At 45.8% G+C, this 18,262-nt stretch overlaps 1 protein-coding gene across 5 annotated transcripts in view; it reads left to right on the forward strand.

The window, feature by feature from the left end:
• Positions 1 to 18,262, forward strand: part of TMEM94 (transmembrane protein 94) — a 96,193-nt gene that overhangs the window by 19,481 nt on the left and 58,450 nt on the right. For 3 of the 5 annotated variants that reach the window (XM_074970584.1, XM_074970587.1, XM_074970586.1), the window contains one exon: positions 1,981 to 2,111. In XM_074970584.1, the coding sequence (XP_074826685.1) occupies positions 2,088 to 2,111 (24 nt within the window). In that variant the 5' untranslated portion in view covers positions 1,981 to 2,087. Of the gene's footprint in view, positions 1 to 1,980; positions 2,112 to 15,311; positions 15,511 to 18,262 lie in introns of those variants that run through there. The other 2 variants (XM_074970583.1, XM_074970588.1) reach the window with 2 other exon arrangements.

Genomic DNA, 18,262 nt, shown 5'->3' on the forward strand with positions numbered 1-18,262 from the left:
ATAGGCAATTGAAGAGCAAGTGAGGGCTGGGGACTCAAACTCGCAATTTATACTGGCTACTGACCATTTCCTAAAAGGTCAGTAGGAAACAGTTCATGGAGCACATTTTAATAGGACATTTTTTCAGTCCAAAAATTTAGACCACTTCTAATCACTAAAACACCATACACACTTATAAGGCCATACTGTCCTTTACAATAAGACTCGTTTACACCACTCTGGCACCGTAAAGGAGACTTAAAATTTTTACACCTGTTTTATACTCCTGCGGGAATTCACTAAGAACAATGGGAACAATTCACTAAGCAGGCAGGCTGCTACATTCTGCTCTGCCTGAGGGGACAGCCTGCCCCACGCCTGTCTCTTCAGAAACACCCCAAAGCCCTGCCCCTCCATGCTGAACGTGCCGCAGTAGTGAGCAAGAGGGACAGAGTGTGTCTTTCACATGCACGACTGCTCAGCCCCCCCTCTACCCCTGGCGGTGATTTACATCTCCACCAGCTGCCCAAACCACTCTTGCGGCTTTCTTTTGCTTCTCTGTCAGAAGTCATTTTTCTGAAGGGAATAAAAGAAATCTGCGGAGGACATGAATTCTGCGCATGTGCAGTGACATAGAATTCCAGCAGGAGTAGCGTATACGTAGAGAAGGTACATGAAGTTGACTTGTTGGTGTCTGCCTTTCACCTAATAACATATACATGTGCATGGTCATAGTCACAGGGGAAACATTGCTTTCTAAGGGAGCTGAGGGTTCCTTTTGTGCTCAAATGAATCTAGTTACACTGCTGTCATAGAGAACAGTGCCATGCACAAAGATTGCAGGGGGCTGGGAGACAACCAGTTGGGATCTGCAGAATCCATCTGCTGTGAAAAATGGGCAAAATTACAGACTAGGGTAAGGTGGAAAGTCTGGTGACCACATCCAGCCTAGTCCCACATCACAGGGTTTTGTTTCAGTTTAGTAAATACAGATCTGGTATGGGTCAGTTTGCTGAACTGTGTGCCTCCTGTTTGTTAGACGCATCTGTCCAAGCTCTAAGACTCTGTGTAACTATTAAAAATACAAGAGTCATTAACCCTTACCTCCAAACGACTCTGCTGCCCAAGGCCACTTCATCATATAGCCCCTTTTACTATCTCAACTCGTTTAATATTTAAGATGATCCCCTCCTAAATATAATACCCTGAAATGAACTACCAAATTCCTTCAACTAGTCCCCTCCCTGCAAAGTCCAAAATAACAGATGAGTCTTGCTGTGTGCCCTGAAGGTCAACCAATTCAGGCTATGTCAGAGCAAGGGGGAAAGTGAGTTCCAGAGCTGTCTCCTGCTGTAGCTCTGTTAATCCCAGTTTTGCTAAAATAAAATTTGCTAGTCTATTCCCTGGTGATCTGGAGCCATTCTTTAGGCCTTCTGGCCTGTCTAATGATGGGCCAGATTTGAGTTTAGCCCTAGAGCATAGCCTTGTCAATGGGGATCTGATGTGGTGTTTCAGCAAATGGAAGACTCATTACTGCAGGCTCCATTAGAGATTAGCTGGACAGAGCCCCGGTTAGATAAAAATAGCAAGACAAATGGCCGCTGGTGACAGCCTGGTCCGATCACACGTCTGCTGGCTGGCATTTCAGCCTGCTGTCTTCGCAGCACCTGGTGGAATCTAGCTTCTTGCTAAGGGCAGAGTTTGGCAGTTCTCCTGGATGTGTTCCAGGATATATGTCAAGGCTGGTGCATTTAGTTTATTTTGCTCTGCAGGGACTTTAATTCATCTAGTGCCGACAGCTTTTTTGAAAGTTAAACTGATAAAGCCCACTTGGGGCGGGGGACTGCAAACTAATGGGGCACAATTTAGAACCACCTTCTACTCCCGGTTTCTCTCACATACACCCCTTTCCTTTCATTTGAAGTCTGTCAGCTTCACTGTACACTTGCCTTAAAGAGAGTGTGGAGGAAAATCTGACTCTTGCCCTTTTTGTTTCCACAGATGGTGTTACGATAACAGTGTAACCAAGGGTCATACACACCTAGGAGAGGCTCTCCCCCCGAGGGGTAGTTACATTGTGTTGGGCATGCTTACAGAATCGTGCAGCCATGGACCTGAAGGAGCAGTGTCAGGTAGGTTCCCCAGAAAGGAGATCACATCTTACACATATTGATTCTAAAGTCCTAGTTGGTTTGCTTCTCTGTGACTTCGGTCTGCATGTTTTGCATTAGTATGTGGAGTAATCCGTAGTTGTTGCTAAAGCTGGAAGATCTTTCTCTTGCATAGTCAAGGGAACATGTTTGCTTGTCCCTGATAACTAAGGTCCACCACTGGATAACCCAGAGATACCAGGAGGATATGCAGTTTATACCAGCAGCCTCATATTTTCCGTCCTACGTGGTTGGCATGCAATATGAGTAGGGCTAATGATTTTCTGTGGAGTTAGTAGACCTGTTGAGAAGAGGACTATCAAGGAAATGATGTTCTCATCTCTTTGTCAGCTCATGGGTTGCATTCTGAGTTTAATGGGTGTTGTTTTGGGAGACTACCAGTGTGAGAAACCAGGCAGTGAGATGCAGAGCTTTTTGCTTCTAGGTCATCGGTTTGCACACAGCTCAGATTTAGCAGGGGCCAAAAGTTACTACCACTGACAGACTGAATGATTGTGTGAAATGAGTTGATTATCTCAGTCTGGTTTGTAGTGGGCAGAGGAACATAAGAATGGCCTTACTGGGTCAGACCAATGGTCCATCTAGTCCATGTCCTGTTTTCCAACAGTGCCAGTGACAGATGCTTCAGAGGGAGTGAACAGAACAGTCCTAGCTGCCAGCAGTCAGAAGTTTTATGTACATCCAGAGCATGGGAACGTGTCCTTGACCATCTTGGCTAATAGCCATTGATGGACCCATCCTCCAAGAACTTATCTAATTCTTTTTTGAACCTAGTCATACTTTTGGCCTTCACAACATCCCCTGGCAGTGAGTTCCACAGGTTTACTGTCCATTGTCTGAAGAAGTGCTTCCTTTTGTTTGTTTTAAGGCTAATGCCTATTAATTTCTTCGGGTGACCTTTAGTTCTTGTGTTTATGAAGGGGTAAATAACATTTCTTTATTCACTTTCTCCACACCATTCATGATTTTATAGACCTCTATCATATCTCCCCTTAGTAGTCTCTTTTTCTAAACTGAACTGTCCCAGTCTTATCAACCTTTCCTCATACAGAAATTGTTCCATATGCCTAATCACTTTTGTTGCCCTTCTCTGTACTTTTTCCAATTCTAATATATCTTTTTTGAGATGGGGAGACCAGAACTGCACTCAGTATTCAAAATGTGGGTGTACCATGGATTTATATTGTGGCATTATGATATTTTCTGTCTTATTATCTATCTCTTTCCTAATGGTTCCTAACATTCTGTTAGCATTTTGTCTGCTGCTGCACACTGAGCAGATGTTTTCAGAAAACTATCCATGATAATTCCAAGATATTTAAGTGGTAACAGCTAATTTAGACACCATCATTTTGCATGTACAGTTGGGATTATGTTTTCCAACGTGCATTACTTTGCATTGATCAACGTTTAATTTCTTTTGCCATTTTGTTGCCCACTCACCCAATTTTTGTGAGATCCTTTTGTAACTTTTTACAGTCTGCATTGGACTCCTATCTCAGTGGGCACCCTTGCTTGGGACTCTTTAGAAAAGTGTAGGGTGGAATGGGCCATTGAATGGGAATGGGATTGAACTCCCTTCTCAACTCTAGAAATAGTCCTCTCAAGACTAGGGTTAAGCATGCTAGTGGGACTGTGTAGGGGAAGCGTGTGCTGCTACTTATGCTATACCTGTCCTATTCTGAGGATAAATTGTGGTCTTCAGTCACCCGAGTACTTATCATGATGTCTTTTGTGAATGCTTAAATCCCTGCAAACGTTTTTATAAAGCGGACCTGAGGCTGTGTAGAGAAGTTTTCCATTTAACTGAGTAACATTTTCCTGCTGCTCAGTTAGACTTGCCCTGTACATGTGCTGTTTGGACAGTTCTGCCTTTCTCCAGGGCTAGCTGGGCAATATTATTTCTACGTCTGCCCTTGTAAATGTCAGATTGACTAATATGTGTGTGTGTTTTGTGTGTAACCAGCCTCTTGTTACCTAGTACGTTTCCAATCCTAAAGAAAGAGGGGAGAGAGAGGCCTCCGTGGTGGGTACATGCAGCTGGGAGCTTTAAAGGGATATTTGCAGTGGTTCTTGGAAGATTATTGGCCTTATATGCACTGCTGCCTCCAAGATGATGATGCTAAGAAGAAAGAGAGAGCAGCAGACACTACTTGATTGGCCACTTTTTCTATGCATGAGTTTCAGTAGCCACCTGAGTATCAAATGTGTTTGTCACTTGAGAGAGTGAACAGGTACATGCCCTATTCTGGGGCCTGGTCTGGGTGAGAGATTGTGTTTGAGACCAAAGCTGGAGAAGATCCTGCGTACTCTAGACCAGCAATGGAGAGAGAAAATTCTTATGACTTTACCCTCTTTGCTCCTTCCTCTCACTTGCCTCCCTCCCCAGTCATTGTAGCCTTTTCATTTCCAGATCACATTAACTACCTCCATTTTACTCTCCAGGCAACCCTTCCCCTTGCTGAGCATGTTCTGCAGTCTTTCCAGAACACTGGCTGGCTTTTGCTTACTAGTGCAGATTACCTGTTAGATAATAGTTTGAGAGACAGACTTTCTCTACAACAGAGGTTCTCAAACTGTGCTCCGCGAGCTCCATTCAGGTGGTCCTCGGATAGTTCCCTCTAAGGTGCGCGCCTGGGCCACTGCACATGAGAGAACGAAAGGCCACCCACCTAATTAGTGGAGCCGCACAGGCATGGCTCCACTAATTAGGTGCCCGGACCCTGGAGAAGATGCACATGTAAGGTCAGGTGGTGGCCTTGGGGGGAATAGGGAGTAGGTGGGAGGGGGCAGTGGGGTGAGAAGAGGGGTGGAGAGAATTTGGGACGTGCAGGGCTGCAGCGGCCAGAGAAAGAGGTGACTTTCCCTAGCTCCAGGGCTGCTGCTGGGGAGAGACAACCCTCCTTCCCAGCCTCGCTGCTGTGGTGGGGGAGACACCCCCCCCCGCCCCAGCTTAGGAGATGCCGCGAAGAGGGAGAGACCCCCTTCCTTCCCAGGCCCAGCTCGGGGGCTGCCGCAGCATGGGGGAGAGAGCACATCCACCGCATTAGAAAGGTAAGACCACTGATATTAAAATATTAGTTGTGTGCTTTTATTTGTAGAACAAAAAAAAATTTATTAAGTTTTTTTTAAAAAGCACTTTTATCCAAAGCACTTTACAATAGTTAGCTAACGGTACAAACAACATTTGGAAAGATCATTAAGTGGTCCGCTGAGACCCTCTGCAATTTTCAAGTGGTCCATGAACGGAAAAGTTTGAGAACCACTGCTCTAGAACATTAACATAGACACAAGTGGCACAGGAAGTGGGAAGCATCCATCACTATTTGGCTTGAGATTGGCGTACCTTTTCTTAGCTGGTGTTGTGGTGTTACTTTATATAAGACCACGAGAAGCTGGGCTTGCCCCTGCCTGCACCTGTGACCTCCCCAATATATTTTGCATGAGGACCTTGTTGAACTGTGTTGCTTTCAGTTTAGATTGCTAAGACTGTGGAGGTAATGTTACAATTAAAGTAATCATCCATTTGTTCTGTTGTTAATGGCACTCTGGACTGCTCTGGTATTGATCAGTTTAAGACAAGAAGCAATTATGTGCAGTTATGCCACAGCCTTTCAGACTACTCTCAGGCTTCAACACTAGCACTGCTATGGAACAGCTGAGCTCTAGAAGCCCACTTTGGGTGCTGCTGTCTGTGCAAATGAACACGCTGCGCTTCAGAATGTCGATATCTTGCTTTGACACAAGTGACATTCTTCATAGTGCCACGGCTATTTGATGATTGGAACTCAGGAGATTTACTTGAGTCTCTTGTCATTCAAACCTTATAATAGGTCACAGTAGTTTTTCAAGTGATTGCTCATATCAATTCCAATCAGGTGTGCGCACGCTGCGTGCATGGCAGCCGGAAGGTTTTTCCCCTAGCAGTACCCATCGGGTCGGTCCGGGTGCCCTCTGGGGTTGCACCTTCATGGCGCTGAATATAAAGGGCCCTGCCGACCTGCCTCCACTTCAGTTACTACTTACCGCCTATGACAGTTAGCTGGAATGCTCATAGCTCTTGATTTGCCATCTGAAACAGAAAGGGCTTTCCATGTTATCAGTCAAGGTTCACTTGACCCCATTTCTGGCTTCCATCCAGGTGTGGAGAGCTGGTCGGTCTTTGCCAACCACATGGTCAGTCGTTTCCTTAAAGGCCATGACAGGCTGTACCCTCATGTTCGACAGCCAGTCCCAGCCTGGGACCATAATCTGGTCCTTTCCCGACTAATGGGGCCACCTTTCGAACCACTGGTGACATGTTCTCTGCTGTACCTCTCATATAAGGTGTCGTTTCTGGTACTAATAACGTCAGCCAGGAGGGTGTCTGAGCTCAAGGCCCTAACGTCTGAGCCTCCTTACACAGTGTTTTATAAGGACAAAGTTCAGCTCAGGCCACATCTGGGTTTTCTCACTAAGGTTGTCTCCCAGTTTCATGTTAACTAGGATATCTTTCTCCCAGTTTTCTACCCTAAGCTGCACTCAAGCAACAGGGAGAAAAAACTTCATTTGTTGGACATTTGTCGGGCATTAGCGTTCTATAGCGAGCAAACGAAACTGTTCTGGAAGTCCATTTAGCTGTTTATCGCAGTAGCAGACAGAATGAAAGGGCTTCCAGTCTCCTCCCAAAGGATTTCATCATGGATCAGATCCTGTATCAGGGCTTGCTACGATTTGGCGAAAGTACTGGCCCCTCCGCTGACAGCACACTCCACAAGGCATCCATGTTCCAATGCAAGAGATCTGCAGAGCCGCAACTTGGTCGTCTATACATACTTCTACCTCACATTATGCTATTACACAGCAGGCTAGAGATGATGCAGACTTTGGTAGGGCGGTGCTTCAGTCTGTGAACCTTTGAGCTCCACCCCTCCCTCCAAAATTTAGGCTTGGTAATCGCCTAATTGGAATTGACATGAGCAATCACTCGAAGAAACAAAAGGTAGGTAACTGTTTTTTCAACTGTTGTTCTTCGAGATGTGTTGCTCATGTCCATTCCAATATCACCTGCCTACCCCTCTGTCGGAGCAATCTGGCAAGAAGGAACTGAAGTGGCAGCAAGTTGGCAGAGCCCTATATTCAGTGCCATGAAGGCGCGATTGTGACACTTTGTACCTCGGGGGAACACCCTACACCCTCATATTCATATTTATAAAATGATTGTGTGGTATCCAATTCAAAGTTTGTCATGTTTGGTGTCTTCGGAAGGCTCATGATGCACAGAGCGTGGTTGTTAAAGTGATGTTCTAGTAATTGTTACAGTAATGTTATAGTAAGGTTATAGGTAATAATTTCATCTATGTAGTTATGAGGCTGAAAATGTATCTTCATTGCTTAAAACAGTGATTCTCAAACTTTTGTACTGGTGACCCCCTTCATGTAGCAAGCCTCTTAAGTGTGAGCCCCCCCCTTATAAATTAAAAACACTTTTTTATATATTTAACACCATTATAAATGCTGGAGGCAAAGTGGGGTTTGGGGTGGAGACTGACCGCTCATGACCCCCCACATAATAATCTCATGACCCTCTGAGGGGTTCCCGACCCCCAGTTTGAGAACCCCTGGCTTAAAATAAGCCCAGACAAAAACTCTCCAAGAGCAAAGAGGCAGTTCAAACCTCATCAGGGCAGGTATGGGACAAACCCAGCCCAGCCTCACAGGAACAAAGGGAGCTGGCCTAGGTAGCAACAAAAGAATCTGTTCTCTTAAGGGAGTCACCCCCTTTCCTTGGTCAGTTTGGAACTGTAAATAGGTAATGCTCACCTGACTCTGACTGGGGGTGGGTGGGAGGGTGGCATGCTCTCTCTCTCTCTCCTACCTACATCTACAGACACCACACCAAGCGACTGAAGCACTGATCAAAGGGGAGAGCCTGGCTGAAGAGCAACAAGCCAGCATGTGGTGAGAGGCATCTAAGTTTGTAAGGGCACTGAAACAATGAGGAGTCTGGTGGCACCTTAAAGACTAATAGATTTATTTGGGCATAAGCTTTTGTGGGTAAAAAACCCACTTCTTCAGATCCATGGAGTGAAAATTACAGATACAGGCATAAATATATATTGGCACAAGAAGAGAAGGGAGTTACCTTACAAGTGGAGCAGCTTACATGCCAGAGGCTGTGTGTGAACCACCCAGGAGTGGGGGTTCTCACAGCAGAGCAGGGTCAGGCTGGCTCCCAGAGTCAAGGATTGTAGTGACCTAGCAGATCACTGGTCCAGATAATACCAGAGGGGAACGTCACAGCGACCTAAGGGGGCGCCCAGTCTGACCTAACGGGTACTGCTAGGGACAAACCTTCCAGCTGCCACGCACGCCGCATGTGCACACCTAATTGGAATGGTCATGAGCAACACATCTCAAAGAACAACAGTTACGAAAGGTAGGTAACCGTTTTTTATGTAAGCCCTTCCCTGCTACTGCCTCCAGAATGGACACCTGTCACTGCAGGAAATAGTTCTGCTCCTTTCACCACACCAAGCCAAGGAGCATAAAGTTGTGAAAGAGCTCTATGTGGCTGCTAAAGTGCCAGGATTGATCAAAGGACTCCTAATTTCTCCCCAGGGTCTTTCATGCTCTTGGTTTCTACCCCTGACAGCATCCAGCTAGTCCAATGAGAGCTGAACAGGATTCTGGTGAAACCCTTGGTTGATCTGAGGAGTTTCTGTTGATTGATTCCCTTCAAGGGCTGAAAGTCTGTGCTACGTAGTTGTTGTTACTGGCCTAGAGAACAAGAAACCAAAATCTAGGACTGACCCTATCTTCTGCATGGTAACTTACCTTGTCCTTTCTTGTTGATGTCACTTGTGTTTGGGAGTATTGTCCTCAGCTGCTGATCCTATACCCCATCTTGTGTGGTGTGAACTTTTGCATCTCACGAATCTCCATACTGCCCTGTCCTCTCTTTCTCCTGCCTGTGACATAGTTCATTGCCCAAGGTAGGACAAGCTTATCAAATTGCCAGGCCATGAGCAGAGCAAATGGTGGTGTAACCTATTTTTGAATGGCTGCTGCTTCTTCTACTATTGCTGGAGTGCACTCCACTGACAGATTTTCATCAGCATTAAGAGACCTTGCTTCACTGAAACTCTAGGTGGTTCTTCTGAGTTGTTAAAAATCCTCTCTTCCCCCTTTTAAAAGTACTGGTAATAGAAACTGGGATTTAAAAAAAACACCCTTATTTATATTTTCAATAGCAATTAAAATGAAAGAGACACTGCAGAGCAAGGCAGAGAGTAACCCAGGAGTGGTACCAAAAATCTCTTAAATCAAATGTGCAGTTTTCCCAGTCTGTCTCTCCCCTCTCTGCCTGACTTTTAGTTTTTGTTAATTTTTTATGCCTTTTAAAGGTGAAAGCTAATGTTGGTGAAAGGTACCAGATTTTACCCTCCAAGATCTATAATGTGTGTACCAGCACAAAGAGCAAACTCTTCCCTGCCAATGTGCCTCAACCCTGACCTGGAGGGACTAGCTCTAGCGAGGAGAGGGGAGTTCAGTTTCCATCACTGTTCCTTGGCGTCTTCACATCACAAATGGAACACTTGATGGCAGTTTCAGAAACTCTTGTGCTGTCAGGACTCTGACTGGGACTGCCTACTTATTTTTACACAAGTGGTTATGAAGAGCTGATCAATGGTAATGAGGTTAAGTTGCTGGTAATATGGTCTCTTGGTTAGAGCAACAAACTGGGACTGAGGAGATCTGAGATCTCTTCCTGGCTCTACTGCTGGCCTGCTAGGTGACCTTGGGGAAGTCACTGCACTTTTTTGTGCCTCAGTTTCCTCAGCTGTAAAATGGGATAATAATACGGACTTCCTTTGTAAAGCACTTTGAGATTTACTGAGGAAAAGTACTACAGTAGAACCTCAGAGTTAAGAACACCTTGGGAATGGAGGTTTTTCGTAACCCTAAAATGTTCTTTACTCTGAAAAAAACCTTGTGGTTCTTTCAAAATTTTACAATTGAACATTAACTTAACACAGCTTTGAAAATTTACTGTGCAGAAGAAAAATGCTGCTTTTAACCATCTTAATTTAAATGAAACAAGCACAGAAACAGTTTCCTTACCTTGCCAAATCTTTTTTAAACTTTCCATTTTTTTTTTTTTAGTAGTTTACATTTAACATAGTACTGTACTGTGTTTCCTTTTTTGGTGTGTCTCCTACTTCCTGATTGTGTAATTCTGGTTCCAAATCAGGTGTGTGGTTGACCAGTCAGTTTGTGTAACTGGTGTTCATAACTCTGAGGTTCTAGTGCAGTGTTTTTCAAAGTTTCAAACTCAGTACTGGGTTGCAGCATGTAAGGCATTGGGTCGCCTTGCTCAGCAACCCAGGGGCTCTGGTCAGCACCGCTGACTGGGACATTAAAAGACCCGTCGGCGGTGCTGCCCAGCTAAGGCAGGCTAGTGCCTACCTGTTCAGACACCGTGCTGTGCCCCGGAAGCGGCCAGCAGCGAGTCTGGCTTCCCGGCGAATGGGAGCTGTGGGGGGGGACGGGGACACTTGAACTTGAAAGTAAAAGTTACCTGTCCCCTGAGCCAGATCATTCCCCTTCCCGTGTGGTATGTCCCATACCCCCTCTCTTTCTACTTTCTCTCCTCAAAGCAGCCTATATGGCTCCTGTCTGAGCACCTGTCTCGTATGTCCCTTATGTACTGGCCAGTGGTTATTGTCTTTGAATCCTCAGCTATACCTCTTCCCTTCCCTTCTCTGCAGCTTCTCTAATACCTTGTCTTCTCCTCAAATCCATCTTTATTCTACTGGCTTCTCTCTCTTGTGTCCCAAGTTGAATCTGCCTTTACTCCCTGTCCTCTACTCCAACCCCTAGTTTATCCTCAGATTTGTTTATTGCAGCTTCTGTTTCTTTGAAGATTCAGTCTGTCTTTCGAGGATAGATACACAACCAGATACAACTTGTGATGCCAACTGCTAACATCTTTGATGTCGATCCAATGAAAGAGGGATGCTTGTGTATCATGGATGGTTGTCCTGTGTAGCATGCCATAGGATAGTGATCTCTAGAAAATGTGGTTCAACAAGAATGATAGAATTAATTTATTATCTTGGGTTTGCTACTGAAGACTGGCATGTCGGAGCCAGGCTGAAACCAAGCAGAGTTGGAAAAAAGTTAAGACCTAAGCAAGTTAAAATAGTTTTTCTGACTCTGACATTTTAAGGTTCTGACTCAACACTAAGCATGTATGTATTGTTCCTGAAGACTCCGCTGACAGTTCTAGCTGCAATGGTTTAGGGCTCCAAAAGTCTTCATGTAGAGTTTAAAGAAATCCTGTAGGCAGCATAATGCAACTCACTTCCCAAATTTTGTATTGGGTGTGAGTTTGGTGGGTTTATGAGAATTTCCCAATCCTGATCACCTGACCACTCCTTGCTTTTGTGGCATTCCAGTTACAGTAAGCAGCTGGGTTTAGCTGTTTACTTGCTAGGAACTGTGCTGAAAAGAGGATGGAAGAGAGAATTGTGTTGTTTAAGACACTTTATTCCTTTGAGCAGTTTAAGATGGTTCGTCTAGGAAACAAAATGCCCTGGAGAAAGATACAGGGTGTCTCTTCTTGCACCCCCTCCACACACTCTCTCTTGCAATGACACTCGATGCACTCTCAGCTTTCCTTCAACTTTGGCCGTACATATTTATAAGGTTGCATACAAATATGTGGCTCAGTACAAGTGTAGAGAGAAGAGCCCTTAGAACTGGTGATACTATGTGATCATCTGGGTCTCTGCCTGTAGATTTGGTTCTTAACGTGGGACCCAGGGTCTCTGCACTTATGATTTTAAATGGAGGACTTTGCTGATGCTCATGACACTTTGGGGGTTCAACCCAGACCAGCAAGGGGTTGTGTGACTGTCTGCCGTGCAACCCTGGGTGCCTTAAATCAGGGGTCTCAAACTCAAATGACCACGAGGGTCACAAAGACTAGTACACTGGCCCGAAGGCCGCATCACTGACACCCCCCTCCCCTGGTGCCCTGGCCCCGCCCCCACTCCACCCCTTCCATGAGGCCCTGACCCTGCCCCGCCTCTTCCCACCCTTCCCTGCCCCCATTGCAACCTCTTCCCTGAAATCCCCACCCCAACTCTGCCCTCTCCCTGCCCCCAGGGGGTGCAGGAGGGGTGTGAGGTATGGTGGGGGCTCAGGGCAGGGAGTTGAAGTGCGGGAGATGTGTGGGGTGCAGCAGGGGGCTCAGGGCAGGGGGTTCGGCTGCAGGAGGGGTTTGGGGGGTGGGCTCCGGCCCAGCATGCACCAGGGGCAGGGCAGGCTGCCTGCCTGCCTTGCCCCTGCACTGCTCCGGGAAGCGGCTGGAACCTGGGGGAGGGGGGGGAACAGCGGTCTGTATGTTGCCCTTGTTTCCAGGCACCACCCCCCACAGCTCCCATTGGCCGGGAATGGGGAACTGCGGCCAATGGGAGCTATTGGGGAGGTACCTGGAGGATCAGCCAGGGCAACACACACACCCCTTTTTCCCCCCCCCCCTCCCCAGGTTCTGGCCACTTCCCGGAGCGGCGCGGGGGCAGAGCAGGCAGGCAGGGAGCCTGCCCTCCCCCTGGTGCGCGCTGGGTCGGAGCCACTCTAGGTAAACGCTGTGGGGGGGGGCGCCAGGAGCTGGTGGGCCGCAGAAAATAACCCCGTGGGCCACATGTTTGAGATCCCTGCCTTAAATGCTATGCTGCTGTGGCACTGCTCTGATGCCAACAGCCAGCCTACAACCAGGCAGGTCACACCCTGGCTTCCACCACAGTTACTTTATGCAGGGAGACCCCAACACTGCCCCGCCCTCATCCCATATGTCTGCCCTGCAATGTTCCAGCACTCTCCTGGAAAACTCAGAGAAGCTACTAAATTTGCTGCTGCTTTGAAGAAACAGTAACCAGCAACTTATTAATTTAACCTGGGTTTGACAAACACTCTATTTTAATCAAAGCACTGAATTGTTTTATAATAAAAGTAAAACAAGTTTATTAAACAAAAAGTCACAGGTTTAAATGATACCAAGTATAAGGAATAAATATAGAAAGGGTTACAAGCAAACAATAATAAAAATATTCTTCTAAAACTAAAACTTAATTTCAGCAAATTACAATCTTTGCCTAAGCAGGTTTCTTACTATACTCCGTTCCCAGAGACTTCAATCCCCCACCCACTTGAGTGAAGGATCCAACGTTCTGTGATTTCAGGAGCTCTGGCCATTTTAGTCCCTCATTGATGGATAACTATGGTTCTCTCCCCTTTCTTTTTAGAGTCCAGTAAACATTTGAAAAGTAAGCCCAGACATAGCTTCTCTCTCCTGTTGGGGGGTAGACACCGTGATATCTTCCCAAAGTTCATTGACCCTGCCTTCAAGAGGCAGGAAGGCTTCCTGGGGGTGCAGTCTCCATCCCCCATCAAGATTAAGTAGTCATCTTTCCTTACTTGCTCTCGATGGCTTTATTTACCTGGCATGTAAATGTGCTTTGGTCACACTTTGCCTAATTTACAACAGAGACACATTCGCATTCAAGTAGATGGAACCACGTTTCTTTGTCTGGAACATGTCCGGCTTGGGCATGGCTTGCCAAATACATTTTAAGAACACGTTTGCAGCACATATCTATTAAGTCCTTTTTGGGTTTACCGTACATCCGTCATGCAACAGTATTAATGATCAGTGAGTTATTAGTTTTCCAGTGATCTATTATATGATGAGAGTGTGCCAATGGCATTGGGGTGCTCTGTGGACCACGTACTGATTTAGGCATCTGGAGCTCGGAGAAGGAGGAAGTCAAACCAGGGTTCAGTCAGTACTGATGCCTGTGACTGACACAGAGGGCAGAACATTTGGCCAATCGTGTGTTAGGAAGCAGAGCTCTACTGTGCAGGCTGTGGTCACCCTTCTCGAGAACATGAGGTTGTGGCCAGTGGAGAGTGCTGATGCTAGCATGCAATGCTCCAGCTTTATCTGAGTAGCCAAGCTACACTACATGTAAGACTGTTACTCTTCAGAGGTGGCTGCTGTATATTCAAGAGGTGGGTGGTTGCAATCTGCTCCATTTTACACAGGTACAACTCTCAGGATCTTGTCAAGCTGTCAACAGGGCCATTGGTTTGGTGATGTGTGGGTGCCCCATCCTAACCCCAGATTCAAGGTCCTTCCTATCTTGAGTGGTAGTAGTTGTTAAATATTTTTCTTTCAATTAGGATCAGGGCCCCATGAAGTAGAAATTGTACAAATACTTATGGGTCACAGTCCCTGCCCCAAATGTATAATGATTAAGTCACCCCATTGAGGGGAGCATCTGCATAACAGGATTAGAGTGAGTCAGTGGGATTGGCTCTTTCTTATCATCCCAAAGGTCCATTTGTCCATTTCCCTGTAGTCCTTTTCTAGCTCCACCCTGGGCTTCTTGCATGTGCTCTGTCTCCACTAATCTCATGTTCTCCATGTGCCCCTGTGTGGCCGATGACCAGGTCTCAGTAAGTGGCAAGCCTCCGGCACAATGCGCTGCTATTTAATAAGCTGCACTGCACCTTCTGTTTGAGCTCCCAAGGCGCACTCTATGAATATTTGATGCTTAGGGGGCACCTGCCACTCTCTGCATCCTGAGTGCTGCTGGGAAGCCCTGCTGGGAACAAGAGTGAGGGAGAGAGAAACATCAACTCAGCTTGGCAAATCAGGCCTGTAACCACCTTGAATCATTTAAATAATAACTTTAAAAAATTGAGCTTGAGCCCCAAGGTGTTAAGCCATCAGTGTGCTGCTGTCTCCCATGGACACCTTAATGGGGAGACAGAACTTGATAGATCTTTTCCATCTCTCTCTAGTCTACTGTGCTGGCTTCCTCCTTGTAGTGTATTTGCTAGCATTTTGTCCTGTCTAGTTTGCCATCAGCTTTTCCATATGTCCTTATCAGTCAGTATCCTCCCTTACTGCATATGCAGACGTATCTGCATACATGCACACGTACACAAGGTATCTGGCTGTGTCGGCTCCATTTGATGAATGGGCCATTCTTACAGACATCTGGTGTGATCCTGTATGAACTTTCTTCTTTTCCCCCCCATCGCTTCCCCCACCCACCCCGCCTCCTTGCTGGATCTGCAGCGTGACTGGAAACAGGCTGAATTAATCAGCAGATTGGTGCTTCACTCTGCTGCTCCTGTCTCTTTCTCTGCAGCATTGGGCTCTGTGCATGTTCTCTCGTCCTCTCTTTCTCTGAGGGCAGCAGTACTGGAAGTTGCTGCTGAAGGTTCCAAGTGGTACAGGGATTCAGCCCAGATGCTCTTTAAACAGGCAGATCTGTGGATACCACACCAAGGCAAATGCTGCAAAGTAAGTTTCTCTCCCTTAACGTTTAAATTCAAAATGGCTTGTTTTCCCCTGCAGCCTCTCTGATCAGATGGTGCTTGAAGGGTCCTGAGGGTCTGGGGAAGAGCCTTAGGGCAGGAAATGGAGCACTGAATGGGGGCTTTAGATGTGATGGGGTTTAGGGTATGGGATGGGGGGACAGAGAAGAAGCTTTTAATCAAACTGAAGATTGTAACCTTAAACACACTGATGGAATCTCAAGCAATCTGAGCTACTGATTCCTGCATTGCTGCCTCTATGTTCAATGACTCAAGTTTATGTGTATTTTTTTTTTTTAATGGTTAGCTCTGGATGAGCCAAAAAACCCCCACCTTGAAAAGTGGGACTTGCAGTAGACCTACTAGATTGTGCTATAGCCGTAAGCCACAAAGTCCTTAGCTAATGAATGGGAGATAGGGAAGAAACAAAGAGGGTAGTGAAAGATGTGCTGAAGTTTGGAAAATTTCTTAGCATCACCTGCTCCAGGGAGGTAGATTAACAATTCTTGGACCAAATTCAGCTGTGGTGTAAAGGGGTGCAATTCCCACATATGCTAAAGTGAATTTCAACCCCATCTCTTTCTGGAGTTAGGGAAATACTGTAAATATATAAATGCTAATAATAATAAATGCTTAACAATTACATAGCACAATGCAGCTTCAAAATACAGCACAAACATTCACTAATTCCCCAGGCTCCCTTGTGAGATATGTAGGTAACTAGGTTTGGGGATTTGCTGCTGCAAACAGGACCAAAGGGACAGACTGGAGAAGGTGCTGATGAAAAGTGGACTGTTACGTGGGGAATTGTTTCTTCCCTCTTTGTTGAATGAGAGAGAAAATATGTGCATGTGTATGAGGGAGTGAGAAAGTGCTGGGCTTTGCATTATTGGTGCAGAGCGATTTATCACGGCTATTGGAATTTAACTCCCTGCTTTAAAGCAAGCTTTTAAAAACACTTCTTTGAATGTCATTATCTGGATTAAATTAGAATCTGTTTACACCAAGATCCAGTTCTGATTTACAGGCCCTGTTAGTGCTGCTCTGTCCAGATCTCTTGTAGATTCGCAGATCCCACTAATGCTGCTGAGTTGGTTCACAGTGTCAATCTGTGGGCCCTGTTAGTGCTGAGTAGCAGGGAGTCTCAAAGCCAACTTCCAACCCAGAGCTCCTGCATTCTCCCAGTTACCTGGCGAAGCATAGGAGCTCCTCTGCTACAGGACAGGGAGGGGTCCAGATTGCCTTTCAAGTTGCTCCTGCAGGTGGACAAGGTATAGGGAGTTTTGTTTACCATTGTGCTCTATATTAATCTGGGCAGTGCTGTTCTGAGGGCCACATATGCACCCAGGTAGAGCCAACATGCAGCTTGCTGTGGGGTTTGTCTATTTCATTGGATTTTGGGACCACTAGTGGCTATGCTGAGGCCATCAAATTCATAACACGTGATTCTTAAAGTATGGTTAATGTCTGTACCCAGTGCTCCTTCTAGCACCTGTTCCTGCTTGTTAAATGCTGCAATGGTCCTTGCAGAGATGTGGTATAGTTTGTGGATCTGTATGCCTTATTAGAGATCAGAATTTATTTTCTCTCTGTTTTCCTGTGGCATTTATCACTTAGTATCTGGGCACCTCATAAACCAGGGGTTCTCAAACTGGGGGTCGGGACCCCTCAGGGGTTTGCGAGGTAATTACATGGGGGTTCGCAAGGTGTCAGCCTCCACCCAAAACCCCACTTTGCCTCCAGCATTTATAATAGGTTAAATATATAAAAAAGTGTTTTTAATTTATAAGGGGGGTCGCATTCAGAGGCTTACTCTGTGAAAGGGATCACCAGTACAAAAGTTTGAGAACCACTGACATAAATGAATGTATTAATCTTCCCAACACCCTTGTGAGATAGGAAAGGATTATTATCCCCATTTAGAGATGTAGAACTGAGAGAGTCTATGGCAGAACCAAGGGCAGATCTTAGCTCTCCTGAGTCCCAGTCCAATGTCTTAACCAAAAAATCATCCTTCCTGTTTATTCAGTGTGGAGTGTATGTGTGTCGGGGGGTTTTACAGTCCAGGTCACTGAACAGGCATCATGTTGCCAGGAGCCAGGAATCAGACCTCATTTCAGCTGCATCTGTGTTTTCACTAGGAATGAGTATGAGAAAGATATTAGGGGTGTAGATAGTGATGTGAAGCTTGTTCTCAGATTGACCTGTCCATTGGCCTTGCCCACCATATACCTATAATCTCGTTTAGTGGGCTTGCCATTGCATACAATCTGTTCACTAGCAAAGCAGCTGCAGTCAGACAGGGAGATCTAGTGTGCTGATGAAGGGTTTGAATAGGAACAAAAAGATAGCCCTCTGCTATCACTAATTTGTAATAAAAAATGTTGCCCCCAGGAAATTGCGCAGTGTAGTGTATGTGATACCTGCCTCTGTGATGGGGTCAGAATGAACAGACCATGTTGTCTCTTTCCTAACTATCAATATGGCTTGCAATCTTAAATGCAAATGTGTCTGATAAAGTAACTGCTTCTCATATGATTTTGAAACTGTGACTAATCCTTGTGTACCAGAAGGGCCTGATCCATGAAATAGATTAATAGCTTGCAAAATGTCAGTGTTAAATTAAAAACAGCCTTCCTGTTAGAGGCGTGCAAAGTAACCTTCAAAAAAGGGGGGAAATAGTCTGCTGCCCCATTTTCCCTCACCCATTCTTTTAATCTGAAAAAGATTTGAACCAA

This window comes from Natator depressus, chromosome 14 (assembly GCF_965152275.1).
Source record: "Natator depressus isolate rNatDep1 chromosome 14, rNatDep2.hap1, whole genome shotgun sequence".
Classification (NCBI taxonomy): Eukaryota; Metazoa; Chordata; order Testudines; family Cheloniidae; genus Natator; species Natator depressus.